A 20,809-nucleotide genomic window follows, 5' to 3' on the forward strand; every position below is an offset into this window, starting at 1 on the left:
TGCTTAAGTATTTATAGAAAAATAGTTTTAAACAGCTTTAGGTACTAGGTACGTTATAAATACAGAAGCTGAAGTGGTTTGCTATGTATCTCCATCAAATATATCACTTCAAGTTCAAGCTCAACTAAGTGCTTCTTAAAGATAACTGGTTGTCCTCGCATTTGTTTTGTTGTTTTTCCACTTACAATGTGGCACATGTTTCAAACTACCAAGCTGCTAGGTAGTAAATACATAATAATATCTATCTACATAATAATTACGAAAACACTTTTATATCATCATCGTATTATTACATACCTCAAACAAATTATGATGTTCTAAAATTATACTCAAGTTGAAATTTAAACATCAATGGCCAAAAGGAATCAAGATACATGTATAAATTTTTCAAATATTTAATCAGCTTATTTTTTAAATTGACGCCGAAAGTAATATATAATATAAAAGGTATTATCTCGATAAAAAATCAAACAAAATTAATAATTCACTCGCCATATAATATCAATCTCAAAGTAATAGGATTTACAAATATTGTATACTTACAACTTACACAACTTATTCGAATAATATCCACTTATTTTAACTAGAAACAGTTCAGGCTTCAATCTAATGCAGCAATGGAGTACTGAGCCTTCGCGAAGACATGTTCCGCTTATAAGTAAGAACGGGACAGGACTGGAACACCATTTTCTCTTCTATCTCCCTCGGCGCCAGCGGCCTGCCCCGGAACTCATCCTCGATCTGCTGCAAGGTCTTCCCTTTAGTCTCTGGCAGTAAAATTGAGATCACCAGCAAACAGTACGTGAGAAGAGCCGCGTATATCGTGTACGTACCGTATATACCCACACTCTCGACTAAACCTAAGAAAGTTTTAAGGACTACGAAGAAGGAAGCCGACATGGTGGCCAAGCTGATGCTTCCTCCTATACTTCTATATTCTAGAGGGAACACTTCTCCACTTATCACGTTTGGCAGCGGCAGCATGCCGGTGGCGACTGTAAAGAACTGCACGTTGATGAGCAGAGCCGGGATCCAGACGGCGTCGTAAGTCAGCAAGCCTTCCTTCCTGAGATACGTGTAGGAGGCTATGGCCAGCTGACTTACAACACACAGCCCTCCGGTCAGGAACATCATGGTTCTTCTCTTTACTTTGTTGATTACGAAGACAGCTATAGTGTTGGATATAAACCTCTGCGTGTCCAGGAATATCATCCAGAAATGTGCGTTGACACCGGGACCCATGATCAGGGTTATAATAGTGGTCGAGTAAGCCGCCATGGTGGTGCCTCCAGCGAACTGCACCATGACGAATGCGTGCATCATTAGTATGATAGGTTTGTGGAACTCTTTCTTCTTTATCGTTGTGATAGCTGACTTCATGTGATTTGGTTTTCTGCCAATTTTCTGCGTCGCTCTTGCTTTCTCAAATACCTGTCTGGCGTGAATCATTTCCTCTAGTTCCTCCTCTTCGTCATCACCCCTAAGCCATCGGAAGACATCCCGACACTCCTCGTACTTTCCTTTCGTGACGAGCCAGCTCGGGGACTCTGGGCAGTAGATGGTCATGACTAAGCTGAAGAATGAGAAGAATACGCAGACCAGCGCGGTCTGCTGCCAGCTGATGAAAGAGCCCAAAATGTGCACGAACATGATACCGAAGGCTTGAGTCAGGGAGACCGTTGTGAGGAAAGCTCCTCTGTTCTTGGGGCTGGCGTATTCTCCGATGAGGACTGAACGTAGTGGAGAAAGCATGCCAATGGAAAGGCCTTGGAGTATCCTTCCAACCAACAATGGCTAGAAAAAAATTGGTAGGTGAGTTAAAATATTCTTGGATTTGGAATGAATAACTTTAGATTCAGATCAAATGTTTTGCTCACCTCAAAGCTGGTAGCCATCATAGTGGTAAACCACCCAATGAGCACAGGCATGGTGACGGCCAGGTGGGCGATTCTTCTGCCGAAACGGTCCATGATGGACGGCGTGATAAAGCTGCCAATCAGCTGCGTGACGCCTAATACTGATGCTGTGCAAAATCAAAATATCCATCAATTAGATCAGGTCTTAACTTGACTGTTAAAGCAGCATTTCATTACTAGTCTAAGGTTATTAATTATGAAAAAATGTTTGAATTTGATTTGACCTACATAGATGATACAAAGATGTTAAGCGGAAGTAAGCATCGATTAGGTTTTGGTGGTTCTTGCTGCTTCTTCTCCATACGAAGGGAGGACATTTTGGAACCTCACACATAGAGCCAAGTTCTATAACCTGACGATTTTGAGGTACTTATTTAATACTTAAAGTTTTCCAACTCAAAAATATGAACGTACGACAAAGACAAAGCTCTAGATATTTCTGAAGAATGAATAAATAAAGTGAAAACCCATGATGTTTTACTTCATGGTAGAAGCTTAGGAAAGTATGCTACGAATGACAAGAAATGCTATTTGTACATGTTAATGTTTTGAACTAACTTAGCCATGATGCTGCAGTCTTCGAGAGCGGTATCTCCGAGTCAGGGGCCAGGAGTTGTGGCAGCAGGATGGCGGGGAACCCAATGGCACATCCATGCCCGATGATGTTGCTGCCCACCGCCGCTGTCACAAAGCACTGCGGAAAATTTCTTGGTAAGCAAAGAAGAGGTTCTTCTTATACTACGAAATTATTATCTATAGTGAATTCAAAGTCAGTTTGTTCCATGGGATACTTCGAGACTACCCATAATCTTGATGGTATTCGTTAGTTATCATTGTCAAACCAGTCCCCATATCCGGGAGCTGCAAAGGGTACAGGTTGTGTCGAATATCAGGTTGTGTCGAATGGCAGCCTCGTGCGTTGAATAGTCATTACACAAAAGTGCTTACTTTTTTTTAACTTTAACACGGTACCCAATATTTTGATTCAGGAGAAATTCGTTTGCGTCAAACCTTTCTGTTTTTGGTTTAATTTTGAAAGTTGATTCAATAAAGTAATGAAATACAAAAAGTGTTAAAATTAAATTAGATTATTTACTTGTTTAATAAACGGAGAAACTCTACTCCTCGAAGCCATTTTCTCACTTTAAAACTACAACATTTAATACTATTCCTAATATCACTTTCAAATAATTATCACGAGAGAAAAATATCAAAACAACTCCATATTATTGTTTCAGCGGCACTAATATCACAAGTCTTGTTCACAGCGATTAGCTGTCACATATTTATGACAATAAAATAATAAATAACGTCCACTGTTTATCATTTTAACTGCACTCAAAGGATTATGGAAATGATATCTAAAGTGAGATGTGCACTGTATGAACCACACGCGAATGTATCGAGAAAAACTAACACTTCGTTCATTAATTTGTAATTAACTTGAAAAGATTAATTTGATTGATAATCCGGCTCTAATTACGTGATTATAAACATTGATTTGTGTGTTGCTGGGCAGATAATGTTAGACACTGATTTTTTGGCTCGCACATAAGATAATTTTACGCACTTGGCTATGCTTCATAATTGCGAAGTGTGGGTGCTCGATGTAAGATTGATCTGAATGAAATCCACTTTCTTAACTCTATAAAAATGAGTTTTTATAATATGTGATCTGTATCTGTAATATTATTGTATTAAAGTAAACTTGTAAAAATACTAAACTTATACAGGCCAGAAGTTTATCCAGTCCTACGTTATTTTATAAAAGCTCCACGGGCTCTTAGACTATAGGCTGTTGGACTCAGGACTATAATATACCTGCTGATGGACTGTAGTAGGGACAGTAGTAGTAGGGTGATGAACACACATGATAACTCCAATTTACCAATTACTTACCGTTTAACTAAATCCGAACTTCAAACAAGTTTTATCTAATCATTAGTTCAAATAAATAGTAATTAGTACCAGATTTATTTATCGTTATCATTTGTGATTATAATTAGGAAGTATAAGGTAACTGGATCAAGAGGGCAACGTTTTTATTCTTGAGAAACTACAATCATAGTAACACCTCTCGTGGAATACTTGTAGTTTGCAGTTGTGGAAGTGGGACAACGCTCTATATCATGTAGAGCGGCATGTCTTGCCCTCTTGAAGCGAGTGTAGAAGAATGCTGAGAAATGCCGCTGGTCGTGCTTGTACCGGTATAGCATCAGCTCAGCTACCTCCTTTTGCTACTATTATACGTTTCAAACGGTAGTGCTAGGTTTAAGTGTTTATAGTGTAATTTTATGATATTATAGTATCTCGGTCTAGTAAGGATTAACGTATTCTTTTTTACTTTAGGTTTGGGCAGGCTTACATGGCCTTGCACCAGCATATTTGCGGCCGAATTCAGGACATTTGCATTAAAATCTGGAGCGCCATTACTGTAACGGTTGCCTCGTCTTATACCCCAGTCTAATTTGCTACTCCTATACAAATATAGTATACAAATTTCTGCATGTATCCAAACTTTACAAAAAACATTTAGTTATTTCTTTCTCAGTTATAATATTTCCATCGTTGTCCACTCAGCTTAATCCAAAGCATCGTGTGATAACATGTACAATTGCGAGCGAGGAACTAGGCGACGCGTTTTGTTGTTTTATCGTATTGATAAGGGGAGAGCTATCGAGCAGGTGACGCTGCCCCACGCCGCTGCAGCGTGCTGCTGCTCAGACAGAATCTAGATCGAATTTGTTGAAACTGCTGGTCATTCATAATTGTACGGACTATGTTTTTTTTCCATATTGGTGTCAGGAGGTTTACGACGATGCCTTATAAGAATGTTGCAGGCTCTGTGAAAAAGGGGCAGGGCGCTTGTAGCGGAGCCACAACTACAGCAGTCCTAGTTTATAAGTAACGGCGGTAGTTTCGCTAAAATAGTGGCAAGACAATTGCACATTTACTATTTATGGTTTCTTTCTTGGATTATTTTGATTTCGAACGCTAGTCACACTTCTGGTTCACACAAACTTTGTAAAATTTGGTTTGTCCTAGTGAGCTGTAGTTTGCTTATAGGTTTATTTTTTTGTACTAATCAAGTATAAGTGACACGCTATTCCTCATTGACGTACGACATTGCGTTCCTATCCATCTCAATATGCAGCTTTGAAATGTGCTCTGTAGGATTTCTGGAGACTTTAATCTGTGAAGGAATCTGCAACGCATTAAAATAACTCAATTCCTAATATTTGCTAATATTTTTTCAATAAGGCACTTGACCAAACAGGGTAGTGTAGAAAGCTGCTAAAAATCATAGTTATCTAGAGTCAATCATTATTGTCTAGAGCTTCAAGAAAAAAACTTTTGTTATAAACTAGGTCTTTTCCATCAAATTAAAGATGGAACTAGGAATTTGTTTATAAAGTTGTATCATAAAAACATTTACTTATTTACTTACCTTCAACATTTGTAAATCGTCTAGAATCTTTACTGCAATCTCCAATCTATGTAGATCAAGGACGATGATTTAAATATAAATGTGATAATGTCTTCTTCCAGACAGACTTCTGATCATAATCTAAGCTGTCGGAGAGTTCTCCCTTTATAGAAAAAATAGAATTTATTGTCTTGAATTTTGTCTGAAAAAAAATGCCTTTGTGCCCGTATTTAACTACGTGTTACTGGAGAGGTAGGTAGGCACTTTTTCGTAGTACAATGACAATTACCAAAAAGCCATGTTTTATTCAATGTACTACTAAATTGTCATTTCCATTGATATTAATGAATTAATTGACTCGTCAACAATCATACTGCTTTTCTAATGGATTATGTTAAATATTGTTACACTTTACACTACTTATATGCTACAATAGCAAAAAAAAATCTCACCAATCAAATGAAAATGATAGTGTAGAGAATCATAGGTACGTTTATGGTGTTTTATTTAGCTAACTCAGTCTGTCTGGAAGACGAGCCCAACACAGTTCCGAAAAAGGTTAAGAAGCTTAAGAAGTTATGTTCTGTAATTATATTACTTAATACAGTTGATGTGCTGTTTACTGACAGTTCTATGACCTAGGGTCTACCGCCACGTCTTTCAGTGATCGTAAAAATGGTTGGCGAAGCTGACAGCGCGGCGTTCTCTTGCCCAATAATAAAGTTTCAGAAGGATCTCTCAGTTTTCACCAGTTAATGATATTTTTTAAGTAGTGATTGGTGAACTCAAGCTTTTGTTTTGTAGTTTTTTTTACTAATAATTTGGGGACTCCCAAAATGTATCTCTGATGAGCTTTTCTTCTTGCTTATTGTTGTGAAACGTTTCAACGGTTCACCTACATACTTGTTTATATACCTGATACTGTCTTGATACCTTAATAATTATAATCTATTTACGACACTCAAAATGGCAAAAGTGATAACTACGTCATAATCTCATTTTGACAATTGCACACGATTACAGCTAATACTTTAAATAAAAATAGCTATAGAGTTGGGATAAGTATGGCTTAATTTGAGCCATGATTAATGTGGGACTATCTGTAAATATGAGTTTTAGATAGATATACGTTTTGATAAGACATAGTTATCTTGTGTAACGTATTTTTGGCGATGATTACGCATTTGATATCTGGTATCTTGAATTAGGTATGTAGTATCTATAATGGTGTTGTTTGACGTCATTAGACTACTTTTTTACGTAAGTTGTAATTTTGAGAGTCATGTGCGGACTAAATGGGTAGTTCCTTCCTTCCTGACCTTGTTGTGTTTTCTTTGGCACCGCCACAACACGCTTTTTTGCTCCATTCTGTTATGTTCGTTGCGCTATCACTAAGTCCCTTTTTCACCGATTCTTTCCACTTCCCATTTATAAACTCACTTTTCTTGTTTGTTTGTTGTTCCGGTTGGATTTTTGCAACTCAATTTTGAGGCACTTTCCAATAAGCTAGCAGGCAGAAATTTTCAGGGTAGCTTCAAACCCAATGACAATGCAATTTACAAATATAAAAACGATTAAACCGATTTTGATAAAATTTGAATGGAATAACATTTAAACACGTGGGTTTTTAGGTTTTTGAAATCTATTAATTTATCACATTTTCACCCAATCCATCCAATAGAAAGGTTGAAGCTACCAAATGCAGAAGTTGTCTAACTTTATGGCCTATTTATAAAAAACCAGGAATTTGGAAATAAATTGTAAGACAAGTAGAATAATTACTTCATTTATTACACAATTTATACAATTATCTTAAGCGGCTATTACAAAATATCACATGAATGTAAAGAAATGCTGATGATTCCTTCGCTCATTTATCTTCTAATCCTTATTGCCTATTAGATTAATTTAATCTCTACATTATTGAGATACTCGCTATTGAGTAGGTTATTGTTCTCTCAGCTGCAAGAGTTTTGGTAACTTCTTCTTTGTAAGTGCTTCTACAATAGGGATGATGACAACTCGTTAAATGGTCCTCACCTACTTTGTTGAATAATATCAGATACCTAGGTTTTTTTTGTTGTCCCGATAACATACATTGTCAAAATTACACTTCTGTTTATCTATTTTGCTAAGTCGTAACACTACAAGCTGCCTCGCCGAAACTATGTTTTACATATTTAACATTTAACATTTTTATTAACTATCTGACGGACTAAATACATTTTACTTTTTACATCCAGTCGTCATCCCTATCCATGAAGCTTGGCTATCAGCTGCCGTTTTTTTTTGAAAGCCTGAGCCTTGGTTAGAGAGATACTGCTGAAAACGAAAAAAGAAACGGTCAAGTGCGAGTCGGACTCGGACATAGTTTCAAAGAAGAATGCTCAAGAAGTGTGAACAAATACCCTGCCCGGCTCAAAAGAAAACCACATAAAATAAAGGCAATTATAAGTACATAATTAAATACCACATAGTCATCGAAATCGATGACTTGTTATGTGAAATTGCTATTCGAATTTTCACAGGGGTAAAATATAATGTATTCTATAAAGTATGGACCAGTTGGTTTGATCGTGAAAAGGTGACGCACGCACATGCTCACAAACACACTAACGAACTTGCATTTTTGTAGTAGTGTGATGTTTTCTATGTTGAAAGTGATCCAAAAAATCATATCATAAGTGGGTATTTATTTAGGTAAATAGGACATTCAATTTGCTGACCCTAATTTTGCGATTCCGATTGGCGTTTCCAAGAAAATAAATAGCTTTGAAACTGCTTGCGCGCTGCCATCTATGGGGTATTTTATTACTTAAATGTATCTATATTTTGAGTAACTTTTCTGTTGCTCCGGGCCTGGTTTCTTCTTTTGAGGATTGTCTTTTGCCGTTGACGTTAATTCACATCGACTTTCATTTTTATAATTTTTATCACCATGTTTGAAAATTTTAACTAGATATCATAATTTGTGTCCGACAGAGATCCTTAGAAATGGGTTACAATCGGGTTTCATTTTGAGCCTTTGGATATGCAACACTCTTATAAATAACGAGTTGTCTCAAAAGATTATTAACCTGTGACCGTCCCTCAAATCTCATGTTTATTTCTGTGATTGTGTTGTAAATATTGTAGTCAACAAATCAGAATCGTAAGTCCATAATATTGCAAGGTATTGAAGAAAATCAATATTTTGGAAGCCAGTAGAGTAAAATGTTTTACAAAAACAATCTCGACGATCGTTTTCTACTTTTAAGAACAAGAATTGTCTTTATTTTTAAGCAGGATTGGAGGCCATTCTATTATATTCTGAACATAATATATTTAGGCTAGCAAATTCTTTGTACATCGTGGCACAAAACTGAGGATTTTCGATGCTTTTTTGGCGTCCTAAATTCGCCAAATCATCACAAAGGTCTACAGCCTGAGTTTTCTTTATAGATTTCTATAAGCATAGCAGTTGCTTGCCTCTTGTCATGATTTATCAATTTCTTGCTATTTTCCCGCTATTTTATCAACTTTCATCTTTCAGCTTCTCTATATCTGTTTTTCCTTTCAAGTTCTGTCTGACTTCGATATCTTCAGCCTTTGAAGGTTTTCCTCTGAAGTAGTCTTCAATCTGCTGAAGTGTCTTCCCTTTGGTCTCCGGTAACAAGGACATTATTATAATAAAGTTGTAACACATAATTCCAGCATACACCGCATAGGACCCATGCAGACCTATGCTGGCTATCATAGCTGGGAACGTTTTAGTGACTAGAAAATATCCAGAAGCTATGGAAATTATACTGATGCTGCTTCCGACACTTCTATACTCCAATGGGAAGATTTCTCCAGCGATGACGTATGGGAGACAAACCATACCAACAGCTACGGTAAAGAATTGTATGTTTATAAGTAAAATTGGCAGCCATATTGCCGTGTAGGTCATCACTCCGAGCACCTTCGCGTAAACGTAGCAAGCGATGGCAATGTTGCTGAGGATGCACAGACTGCCGGTCGCCATGAACATGGTCCTTCTCTTGATCTTGTGGACGACATACACTGCTGTGACGTTCGAGATGTTTCTCTGAATGTCTAAAGCTATCATCCAGAAGTGAGGGTCTACCTCTGGTCCAACCAGAAGAGTGATCACAGTGGTAGAGTAACAGGACAGCAGAGCGCCTCCGGAGAACTCGCCCATCATGTAACTGTGGATCATGATAACTATAGGTTTATAGAACTCCTTCTTTTTGAGCAACACCGGGAGATCCTTGAAGTTGGATATTGTTGCTCTGTTACTCTCACACCTTGCTCTTATCATTTCTTCCAACTCTTGTTCTTCTCCATCACCTCGCAGCCATCGAAAAACTTTCCTGCAATCATCGTATCTGCCTTTAGCAGCTAACCAGCTCGGGGTTTCTGGTGTGAAGAAGGTCATGAGAAGACTTGCTAGAGGGAAGGCGAGCACGATGAAGACTGTCTTCTGCCAGGAGACGAGGGACCCTATGAGGTGCACCAGTAGGATCCCGAAGGCTTGCGCCACGGATACCGTCGTGAGGAAGGCTCCTCTGTTCTTGGGGCTGGTGTACTCTCCGAGGAGAACGGAGCGGAGTGGCAGCATCAGGCCAAACGATAAACCGTGTATTATTCTTCCAACAATCATTGCCTGGAAAAGAAAACATTTATTATGTTTAGTTATTAAGCTTTCATTAATTCATGAATTTTCGAGACCGCCAGGAGACGTCGGTTGATTAGCTTTATTGTTTGCTTACATTACAGTCAATTTATGTAGATTTGGATACTTTTATTTTCTGTTGAAAAGTGTTGTCTTTTAGTTAAATGAACAATAACTAAATCGCTTTGTTTCGAATTTTCCTCTTATTCATGGTCTAACTGGTCTATTGTTTACTTATCAGTATATTTATCATATTTTTTAAAAATAAAAAATAAGTTAATCAATTGCTAAGCTGTATTTTTAAGTAAACTCTTACCTCTAAGCTCTTGGCTAGCAGTATAACAGTCCACCCGATGAGGATGTTGGCTATCACCACGAAGTGCGCCACTCGCCGCCCTAGCTTGCCCATGATGGGCGGCGCCAGGAAACTGCCCAGCAGCAGCGTAATGGCTGTCACTGATGCTGGAAAAAGAAGGTAAAACATTACTGGAAATAATTTTACCATTTGTGCTCCACGTTAGCTCATTAATAAGAACTTTGGAATTTAGAACATTCAAAATAATGGGAAAGTGTTTAAAATAAATAACATTTTAAATATTTAGGAAGTTGCATAAGTAATAGCAAAATCACTTAATTTTTAATTTCCGGTATACATATAGCCGAAGGTGGATGACATCGGAATAAAGATACATATAAATACATGATGGTGAGTAGAGTCCTGGACAAAATTAAATATCCTTATTGTAAAATCATCTACTGGAAAGATACAAGAATATGAGATTAATGATTCAGTTTTAATGATAACTTTGCATAGCGTGTGATTATTAATCATTGCCATTCTAAAAGAGCAGTAAAACATTGAATTAAGGATTTAAAATACATGAAAATTTATGTAAATGCAACTAATTATACAATTCTCGGTAAAAACAATGGGTAATGAGGTTGAGAGATTTTCTCAGGCAGGTTACGGACAATGTTTGTTAGGATAGCAGAGATATGCAAACTGCGTGGAAACTAACAACTAATGTATGGCATTAATCACGTCCAAATGTTGATAAATAATGCCGATTTGTTTCGACTCCAGCTTTTAAATTTATCTTACTAAGAATTACTGATCAGAGGAATCTTCTTCCGCCGCCGGAAAGCGGGTGAAGGATGGTAAAACTGAATGCAAATTGAGTGGTCTTTACTAAAGAAAACTTGCAAAGATTGTTCAAATAATTCTCTTTACTTATAATACATTTTCTGTATTTCATACAGCGAAATAATCACTGGCAATTCATTATAAAGTACGAAGATACGGTCAGTCTGCAGTTAATGTTAAATAGATAATTATTAATTAGGTAATCATATTTATTTTTCAAAAAACATTTTCAGAACCGTGAGAACATGTGATCTGGAGTGACCGATGTACATAAATTAAAAAATCAAAACCTTCGTAAATCAATCCTACTTTTGTTTTATTTAAAAACATTTCTATTGATTTCAGGGTCAAATCGTAACTATAAACCAAATAAACAATGGGCAATATACTTTTAAAGTACCTATGTCATCCACTCAAGAAAATAATCAAATCCCATTTATTCCAGTTATTTCACAAAGTAGCACTTTTAGAACGCCAAATTATCATCTTTCCTACATACATAGCACCCGGTATCGCTCAATATCAAATTACATAACTCTAAAACATCGCTGGCTTGATTCCTACGTAAAATTAAGTATATCATGGTACTCACCGATCCATGATCCCTCTTCCTCGGTGAGCTTGATGTGGGAGTCAGGGCGCTTGAGCTGCGGCAACAGGATGGCGGGGAACCCCACCACGGAGCCGTGCCCGATGGTGGTGCTGCATACTGCCGCAGTCACGAAGCACTGGAACAGAGCGGTAATGGTCTTTTAATATTCATTTATTAGCATGGATTGAAGTTGCTCAGGGTAGAAACGTCGGAAGTCACATAGGGAAGACTTTTTTGATATCTATTTAATTTTTAGATACGGGTGTGTTCCAATACCACAAAGATTAAGATGTACTATTGTATTTTGTTTTAATTTGTAATAAACTTAAGTATATTTAGAGAAATGGTTTCGTTTTAAACAGGATATAAGTTACATAAAATCAAAAAGTAACAAAAATATCGTTGAAATCCGACCACTTTCTACGTAGCACAAGAAGGTCATAATTAATGAGGTTATCATAAAGTCTTATTTTGAATTAGAAACCAGTTTGGCCTCAGTATAAATTAGTCTTGTTTAATCCAACAGTTATTACTATCATAATACTTATTCAAATTGTTAGCAAATTCGTCCTTGCGACCTACCTCAATGTTAAATAGTTTAAGAATATATTAAAACAGCAGGCAATAGAGATTAGGGAAAACCCTGACTGTTGATAAGAAAAAATATTTCCCATTTTTCGTAGACTAAATAGTACATTTTTTACATCCATTCCGTTTCAAAAGAATGAGATTGAGGTCATAAGATAAAACGCATTTGCAAAAAAATACAAATATTTTAGAGTAATCTCATACATTGAGAAGATAGACCGGTTCGATAAAAGCGCTAAGGAAAACGTTTTGATATAACGTATTAGGTCAAAATCAGTTCTTTTTTTCCAACTCTTTTATTTAAATTAAGACGCTTCTGAGGTCAAATCTGGATCGCAAATCTTAATTAAAACCAGTTATTTACATCCGATTGTGATAAAATTTTGCATACCTACTTATGCTTAAATAACTTCAGTGGCAATGCAATGTTATGGGTCTAACGAACTCTATTTTTTTGTGAGGGGTGAAAATCATACGATTTCAATTCACTCCGAGTTGAGAGATATGTCGGACTGTCGCTGACCGATACGCTAGAGTCGGGACCGCTCACGCATGCTCAGCGCGACTCTGGCAAGCCCTTGTCGTTTTAGACTTCTTCTTTAGAAGTGCGTGTAAAGACACCACATCAAAAGATTCTATTAAGGTGAGGGTCACCCCTCACTTCTCATTTTCGTCTTTCAACCTGAGCGAGCTTACTACCGAATCTCAGAGCCTGGCAGCACCAATATGGCTTCTTCTTTTCGTATGGTTGATGTACAATCTGGTGTCAAAGTTTTTAAACATACTCTTGATAAAATTTCAAGTATGCTAATTCCTCATGTTTCCCTTAACCGTTTTTATGAAGTTAGTGATGATTACTTTGTAATCACAAATTATGTCTGCCGATTGGGCCATAAACAAATGCAGCAGAGTGACCTCTAATGAAGAAAAGTGGCAACCTGTCGTAACTCGTAAGGCGTATAACATCTACCTGAACCACTACATAAGGAACACGACCTCTCTGTCTAGAGGGTAGCGGATAAGAAAAAGAAGAATTCCTCAATTCACACGTAAATGCGAAAAGACCTTGGATCATGCCAGGATTTGAACCTAAGACTTCTGACTTGGCAGTCCAATAGTCATACCAGTAGACTATTCCTGGTATTCTACAATTAACTACATGACGTAAGATAGAGACTGTTCGTATCTGTTAGCTTTTATTTTATGCCTTATTTTAACAGAGACTATGGTTTAATATCGGAGCCAGAAAGCCATTTGATTCCTGGGGAACAACCTAAAGCAATCCTAACATCACTATAGTTTTTTTTTTATTTACCCTCACTCTACTTAAAATCTAGCATTCAAAAACTATCAAATTTCGTCTTATTAACTAATTCACTAATGTGTATCGTATGAGAAAAATATTTGCAGTTCACATATTTGGCTTTCTCAGCAAATGTGCTGAGTGACGTTTTTTTATTCATTTAAGTTTGCATTCAAAATTAAGACTTTTTGACATGTGAATGTTTAAAAAGATGTCAAGGAACCCGAAATACCATTCCAAAAAATTTGAAATCCTTTTTCTGATAAAAATAAACATTTACAAGAATCTTTGGAAACTTTAAATTAGTTTTTTGGTTTCATGCGGCTTATTTCTTTTCTGTTTTTTTTTTTTATCAGAACTTGCCCGGATCTTATAAATAACAAATTTATTTTTTCTTTTATTTAATATAGTAGGTCCTGGTTTTTTTCTGCGGGTTATCCCGAAAGGGTAACCGTTGACCCGGTACATGAAGGGCAAAGGAAGGAACATGGGTGGGATTTAGTTAGTAGGAGTCTGACACTCCCTTTCGCTCATTCTAAAGGGTAAGGAGTTATTTGATGATTTTCTTTCCAAAAAAAGGTCCTGTTTTAATGTTACATTTTTTACTATTGAAACTTCGAATTATCATACAAATTAGTTAGCTAATATAAAAACTTGTATGAAATAAGAAATATTATATGAAAAAATAGCTATTATCTTGCTTGATGAGGTTCTTAGAACGACGTTGGAAAGCTCTATTGCATAATTCGCATAACCTAGTTTATGACGGAACCCACATTACGACCGTGATCTTAAAACCACACGCATGTGTTAACCTTATCGACTCAATGTCACTTCCCCTTCAAGGCAAGTCACCTAACTCAATACAAACATTTAAATACACAACCATCGGAGTTATCCATCATAGCATCTATAAAATGAACCTTATGGTCTATACAACAAGGGTGATATAATCTGGTCGATTTGACTAGGTGGACTGTATTAGACATTTGCATAATTCACACGCCGAACAATGTGTGATTATGTTTCGTTTTATACTTACTGACCATCTCATTTGGTGAGCCTGCTAATTAAAATTGTATACTTAATCCGACTTGACATTTGGTAACTACGAGTTTTATGCAATATTATAATAAAAATATTATACCAGTCAATAACTTTGAAAAAATGATATTGGTATTTAGCGTTGGCATCGAACCTGCACTATACAGACCCATGCAAAGCACGGCAACGCCACAACCATGTTATTTGTACTTTATTAATTATACTAAGACACCATCTGATAAACAGTGAAGGTAAAACATCGTGAGGGAACCTAGATTCCAAATAATGCTATCTGAAATTGCCACTCTACAGTGATCGTAGCCGTGGTGATCAATGCTCAACTCCTTTTCCATTCCTATATGCGTTCCATTGCTGGGCGCAGGCCCCTTCCCCAGTGCCGTATTATCCATAAGGCACTTTAGGCCAGAGCCTACTGGCCCACTATGACTAGGGGCCCAGCACTCCCGATAAAATAAAAAAGAAGCCAAGGTAAAATACCCCACATTATTGAGACTATAAGATGGGCAGTGCCTGTCTAAATAACTGCGCCCAAAGGCATCTAAAAGAAAAGCCCGATAAATTTGTCACTGAATCAAAATAGTTTTGATCAAGGGGGCCTCCACTCCTTTGTTGCCCCGAGGCCTCTGGGCCCCTAGACCCGGCAATGCCCTTCCCATATAGGCCAAGATTGAGCATCGGTCACCGCGTTAGCTCACTGTGGGTATAACATCTTAGAATAACCAATAAGGACATATAACTTTTTTACAGTCACATTAAAATTTTGCCTGCATTAGGATTCCGAATATCCCTTTTTTTTTTGGGGCTTCATTGTTACCGCGCCTTATAAAAGAATTTCACGGTGAATTCAGCTAACCGGAATTAAGCTAATGTAATGTAAAAAACTATTTCAAAGCCAACGGTTGGAGCTGATATTCTTGTGTAAGGCCTATCGGACTGTAAGTACTGAAGCTCTGCCCGTCCTAGCAGGCGTTTAACCGGTTAATCTCGAAATACAACGACGCGCGGCTATGTATTATTCCACTAGAGAATTTTTGAAATACGACTTCCTGTTTTATCGTGACCGTAGAAAGATCGACAGATTATTTAAACCACTAACGGGCGTCTCCGAGGAACTGATGGCAGGTTAGATCGGAACCTTCTATTAAGGGCCGACACCTCTACCAGTTTTTTCCATCCGTTCATGAGCGGCTGGAGAGGACTTGGATGGAGATTGATCATTGTGTAGCTCAGTTCCTTACAGGCCATGGTAACTTTTCGTTTCACCATTATGTCAGTGTTCAACAGCAAACAGTGAATATGAATATGGCAGGTTGAACGTGACATCTTATTAGATAGTTTGCAGCCGATATCCGGTGTTGTTTACTGCGGACCATGTTGCAACAGAGCAAATTTCCGTGCTTTCAGTCGTTTTTGCCATACCTATCATTTGAATCAAAAAACAGCTCCTAAATTATAGGACCCATTAAATTGTAAATTCCCGTGGTGCCTGATAACTGAGCCTAACTCAGTCATCAATCTCTTTTCTTTGCTACAACTAGCTATTTCTTCTCTTGTCTCCTGCTTGCTATGGAGGGAAGTGGAACATTTTTTCTAACTCCTCCTTTTCACTATTTCTGATTAATTTAGTTGCAAGTTCCAAGGCAGTTAAATGTTTCCCCCTGGGACACACCGAACTTAAGTGTTTCGGTGATTTTAGTTGGTTTCATTGTAGATCCTGCCTTACAGGAGTTGCAATGGCGGGCATGTGTGGCGGGCTAATATTAAAAGCTTTTGATACAAAAAATATAAGAAACAAGTAAATATCATAAGCAATTTCAAACTCCTGACACCTAATCAAATTAATTAATCACTAAGTACTCAGGATTGTTCCACATTGATAAAACATGATATTATTCTAGTTCCGTGTGAACTAGAACAAAATACATATATTTCGGAGAGACTTCCGCCGAAACATCAAGAAAGGAAACACAAGTAAAAGTTGTAGAATTTACTAATGATGGAACCAGCCTTCAGCGGAACTAACCGTTTATTTACGACTCTAGGTAAATTCTATGGAAATCTATCTCACATTTTGGAAAATGGCGTATTTGAAATAAAAACTTTTGATTTTGATTTTAGGAGATTTTGTAATATTAATGTTAGTTTTTTTAAACTTCTGATGAACCTTGTTAGTAAAATAGCGCTGTTTTTCAGATTTTGTATTTGTGTTGCTGCTGCAGATTGCTCCATTTGATATCGTGATAACAATCTCAAATGGAGATTGCCATTTTCCATCGACTCTTCATATTTTATCAAAGGCTTAGGAAAAATGCACTTCTGCCAGGTTTCAGAAAATAATAATTGTGAGTTTTCAGACGCATAAGGATCAGCCATACATAATTTTACACATTGATTGACACAACGTTTCACCTCCACAACTCTCAACAACAACTCATAACTGCAATTAGGATCGCTTTGTAAAATATTTTTAAGATGAGCTAAATACTTGACGTAAAATAGTTTTACCGCAAAACGGTAGCCGGCATGATCAAAAACGATAAAATACGAATGTTGTCCTATCGGTGTAATATAAACAGGAAAGCTTTTCATATGCATAGATAAGGTTTGTCTGTATGACTAGCACCGGTTATCACGCTGTTATCAATGAAGGGATATCACCATAGTCTGAGTGTATTGTTCCTTTGAGGTAAATATCGGTAAACTCGCATATTGAGCACATTTTTATGTGCGATGTAGATGGCAATGAGTTGTGTTTGGCTGTTATTTCGAGCTTGACCATTTTCATTGCTAATTGTAACTTGTTTTTTGTTTTGAAATTAAGTACCTTTTTGTTAATCGAATTGAAAAAGGAAGAGGTTCTTAATTCATAGGTATTAAGGGAGGTAAGGATTGGATAAAAGATTTTGTTGATTATTTTTTCTTTTAACACGAAATAGATGTCATTTGGTCCCCTAAACATTTTATCAAGTATGGTACAGTAGTTTTTATTTGAAGTCGGTTATGAGCTGATTTTTAAGAATTAATTTTGATTATTTTATAGTAAACATCTAGTAGAAATTGTTCATGGACTATAATTAAAACATTTATAAAATTATAAATACGCACCAGTTATAATTATAATAATTAATCAGATAGCAATAATTATCACACTAATGTTTGTTATTTTATTAGAGCAGCCTAATTTAAATAAGTTTGTCATAGATTTCATAGAGAGTATCGTCCGATAAAAACTGTCTTATCAGATTAGTGTCAGACAAGACACACGTGATTGACACGTCTGCAATATCCCTAGAGCTTATGATATCAATGCAAAAGATCAAAAATAGATAAATTTAAATACCAGAATGAGGAAATTTTGAATAAAAATAAATCAATTGCGATTAAAAATCATCTGATTACTCTTACGATAGTTGTCGTAACAAAAACTCTTGATGCGTTATAGAATTGCTTATAAGCTCTTTTTTATCATTTTCTGCGTGTTGAGAATAAATAATTTGATTTCAATTATATATAACTTGATATGCTTTTGTAGTTTGCATCATAATAACTTTAAATCATTTAAAGTCAACATCACACTTTCAGAACAAGAGCCTCTTTATTTTTCACTAGCTGTTGCCCGCGACTTCGTCCCCGTGGGTAGAAGATATAAGTTATGATTTACCAATACCTGCCCTGTTCTTTATCACATTTTTCATTATATCTTCGCTCCTATTAGTCGCAGCATGATGTTTTATAGCCTAAAGCCTTCCTCGATGCATGGTCTATTCAACACAAAAAGAATTTTTCAATTTGGACTAGTAGTTCCTGAGATTAGCGCGTTCAAACAAACAAACTCTTCAGCTTTATGTATTAGTATAGATATAGATTTATAATAATGTAAATGTTCAAATCTACTTTGGATTGTTCATTTCTGTTCATAGAGCGGAGGTTGAGCATCAACAAGTCCTTTGGGCCCAGCCACGCCCTTGTTGGACCTATGGGTTACACTAGCCTTTAAAAGGACCGACACCATCCTTTACAGCTAATTGCAAATATTTATTTTTATAAATAAAAATGAAAATTCCAGCTTCCATATATAAACGTCATATTTATCCCACTGCTGGTCACAGGCCTCTTTTCATCAAGGTTTGAGCTTTTGATCACAACGCTTGTTGAACTGCGGGTTGGCGATTTCAGATTAAAATATTAAGAAGCAAAATGTAACTTTGAAAAAGTCACATCGGTAGGTACTTTGCCCGGGTTGGGATCGAACGTGCAAATCTATCCGAATAACCGCAACTTAATATATATTTTTTTACTAAATCTACTTTATTTTGAAACAGACAAACCAATTAAATATAACTCCAATATTAATTACAATAAAGTTTAATTCAGGAATAACAGAAAAACTAATCAATAAAATATCTTACAATTTTTTACAAGAATATACAATTTTTTGCCTAATGTTATTGTTTTTACGTTAGAATTGGAACTGGAAAAAAATTATAAACAAAAAAATTTGCATCAGATATTAACAATAGTTATTTTATAAGAGTGTTATTATGATATTTCCAAGGTTTCCCGCAACACCAGCCAATAATTATGGTGTTATATACTTTAAATGTGAGTTATTCATATGTGTAGTTGATACATAATTACATAATTACCCATTTAATAACACATTGGTAAAGTGGTAAGATGGTTTAGGAGGAAAACTGCGGGGATTTACGTATATTATGTTATTTATTTATATGATATTTCTTCTATGGGTAAATCTGTATTTAAATATTAAGATATCTATGGTTAGTATTCTAGCGGTATTTTTCAATATTCTTTATCAAGAAACACATAATAAAATAAACAATCGAATAACTGTAGAACAATTTGTTGGCGAATATCGCGCTCTTGTAAATTTAACAATAATATATTTTTTACTCATTTAATTTTAGTCAAAAACTATTAAAGTTATTCAGCAAATATTTCGTCAAATTTTAATGACTTTATTGTATTAATTCAAATAAAACTATTAACATTCCATACGTTTTAATTAGTTATTAAGTAATTAACATAATTATTAATTGTGGCTTTCTTTTATAGATTTTAAAATTACGTTAGGATTTTTTAGTTTAGTTAAATTTTTAGACAGGCTCAAAAAAGGGGCGGTTCATATCCTCAAACGGTATCATTGCAAAAAAGGAACAAATAAAAAAGAGACAGAAGATGTTGCCATAATTAAAAATAACAAACCTGTTTAAAAAAAGGCGAAATCCTTAATTTAGACATTTAATCACTAAACAGCGTAACACAAACAGACTCACACGTAATATTAATATAAATATAATTATTTAAGCTACCGACAGCTCAAACGACGGACACCTCACAACTGAGCACTTCGGCTAAAACCAATGCTTAATACCCCAGCCCCCATCCCCACTCGAGTTTCAACCGTAGCTGATTGTAACACGGTTCATTTTAGAGGTGTTCAATAGTGTGGCGCCGACCGAATAATAATATGACCGGTTTCGTAAATACTTGGTTACATTATGAACATAGTTGTGACCCCGGATTTGCTTATGTACGTGATTCGCGCGAGATGGCTCCCTGCTTGCTTTGTATGCGGTGAAGGTATTTGTAAGAGTGGCTGCAGAATATCGAATATTCTTTACAATAAAGTTATATATTTTAAAGTCTAACTTCCATAACAAACTCTAATTAGCTGGGTGACGTTCTGTCTCTATACCCATCGCCCTAACAATCATTTTTAATGTGAAAAACAACGCTCAAATGTATGAAATTGACATTTCGTTTCGTTAAGTCACGTGACATTGACCTGTCATCTCCATACATTTGAATTTACATTAATGTTAACGATTTAAGGAATCTCTCTAGTCTAGAAGGGTTTTCAATTTATCTCTAAAATTCACGTGATTTTGACGAACGCATGACAGCTGTGTTCGAGAGTTTGCATTACGTCATTTTTGATTAACTTTGTAAATATGACTTTTTCAAAGTCAAGGTCAAAGGATAAGGATAACAGATTACACAGGTGAATAACATAACTTAATCTTTTTATGAATCGAATTATATTTTCCAAAAAATCTTTAGATAGGTTTAAAGTAAAATCCTTTTAAAAATAGT

At 36.0% G+C, this 20,809-nt stretch overlaps 2 protein-coding genes across 2 annotated transcripts; both read right to left on the reverse strand.

Annotated features, from left to right (window-relative positions):
* Positions 1–476: 476 nt before the first annotated feature.
* LOC113495742 (facilitated trehalose transporter Tret1-like) lies at positions 477–3,418 on the reverse strand. The gene is made up of 4 exons (XM_026874654.1): positions 3,013–3,418; positions 2,475–2,610; positions 1,878–2,023; positions 477–1,794 (listed from the first exon to the last, which is right to left on the reverse strand). The coding sequence occupies exons 1-4, from the start codon at positions 3,049–3,051 to the stop codon at positions 607–609; spliced, it is 1,509 nt and encodes a 502-aa protein (XP_026730455.1). The 5' UTR covers positions 3,052–3,418; the 3' UTR covers positions 477–606.
* Positions 3,419–7,113: 3,695 nt separating this feature from the next.
* Positions 7,114–20,425, reverse strand: LOC113495858 (facilitated trehalose transporter Tret1-like). The gene is made up of 4 exons (XM_026874854.1): positions 19,919–20,425; positions 11,737–11,872; positions 10,317–10,462; positions 7,114–9,991 (listed from the first exon to the last, which is right to left on the reverse strand). Exons 1-4 carry the CDS (start codon positions 19,952–19,954, stop codon positions 8,858–8,860), a joined length of 1,452 nt encoding a protein of 483 aa, XP_026730655.1. The 5' UTR covers positions 19,955–20,425; the 3' UTR covers positions 7,114–8,857.
* Positions 20,426–20,809: the final 384 nt, after the last annotated feature.

The sequence above is a fragment of the Trichoplusia ni genome, chromosome 7 (assembly GCF_003590095.1).
Source record: "Trichoplusia ni isolate ovarian cell line Hi5 chromosome 7, tn1, whole genome shotgun sequence".
Lineage (NCBI taxonomy): Eukaryota > Metazoa > Arthropoda > Insecta > Lepidoptera > Noctuidae > Trichoplusia > Trichoplusia ni.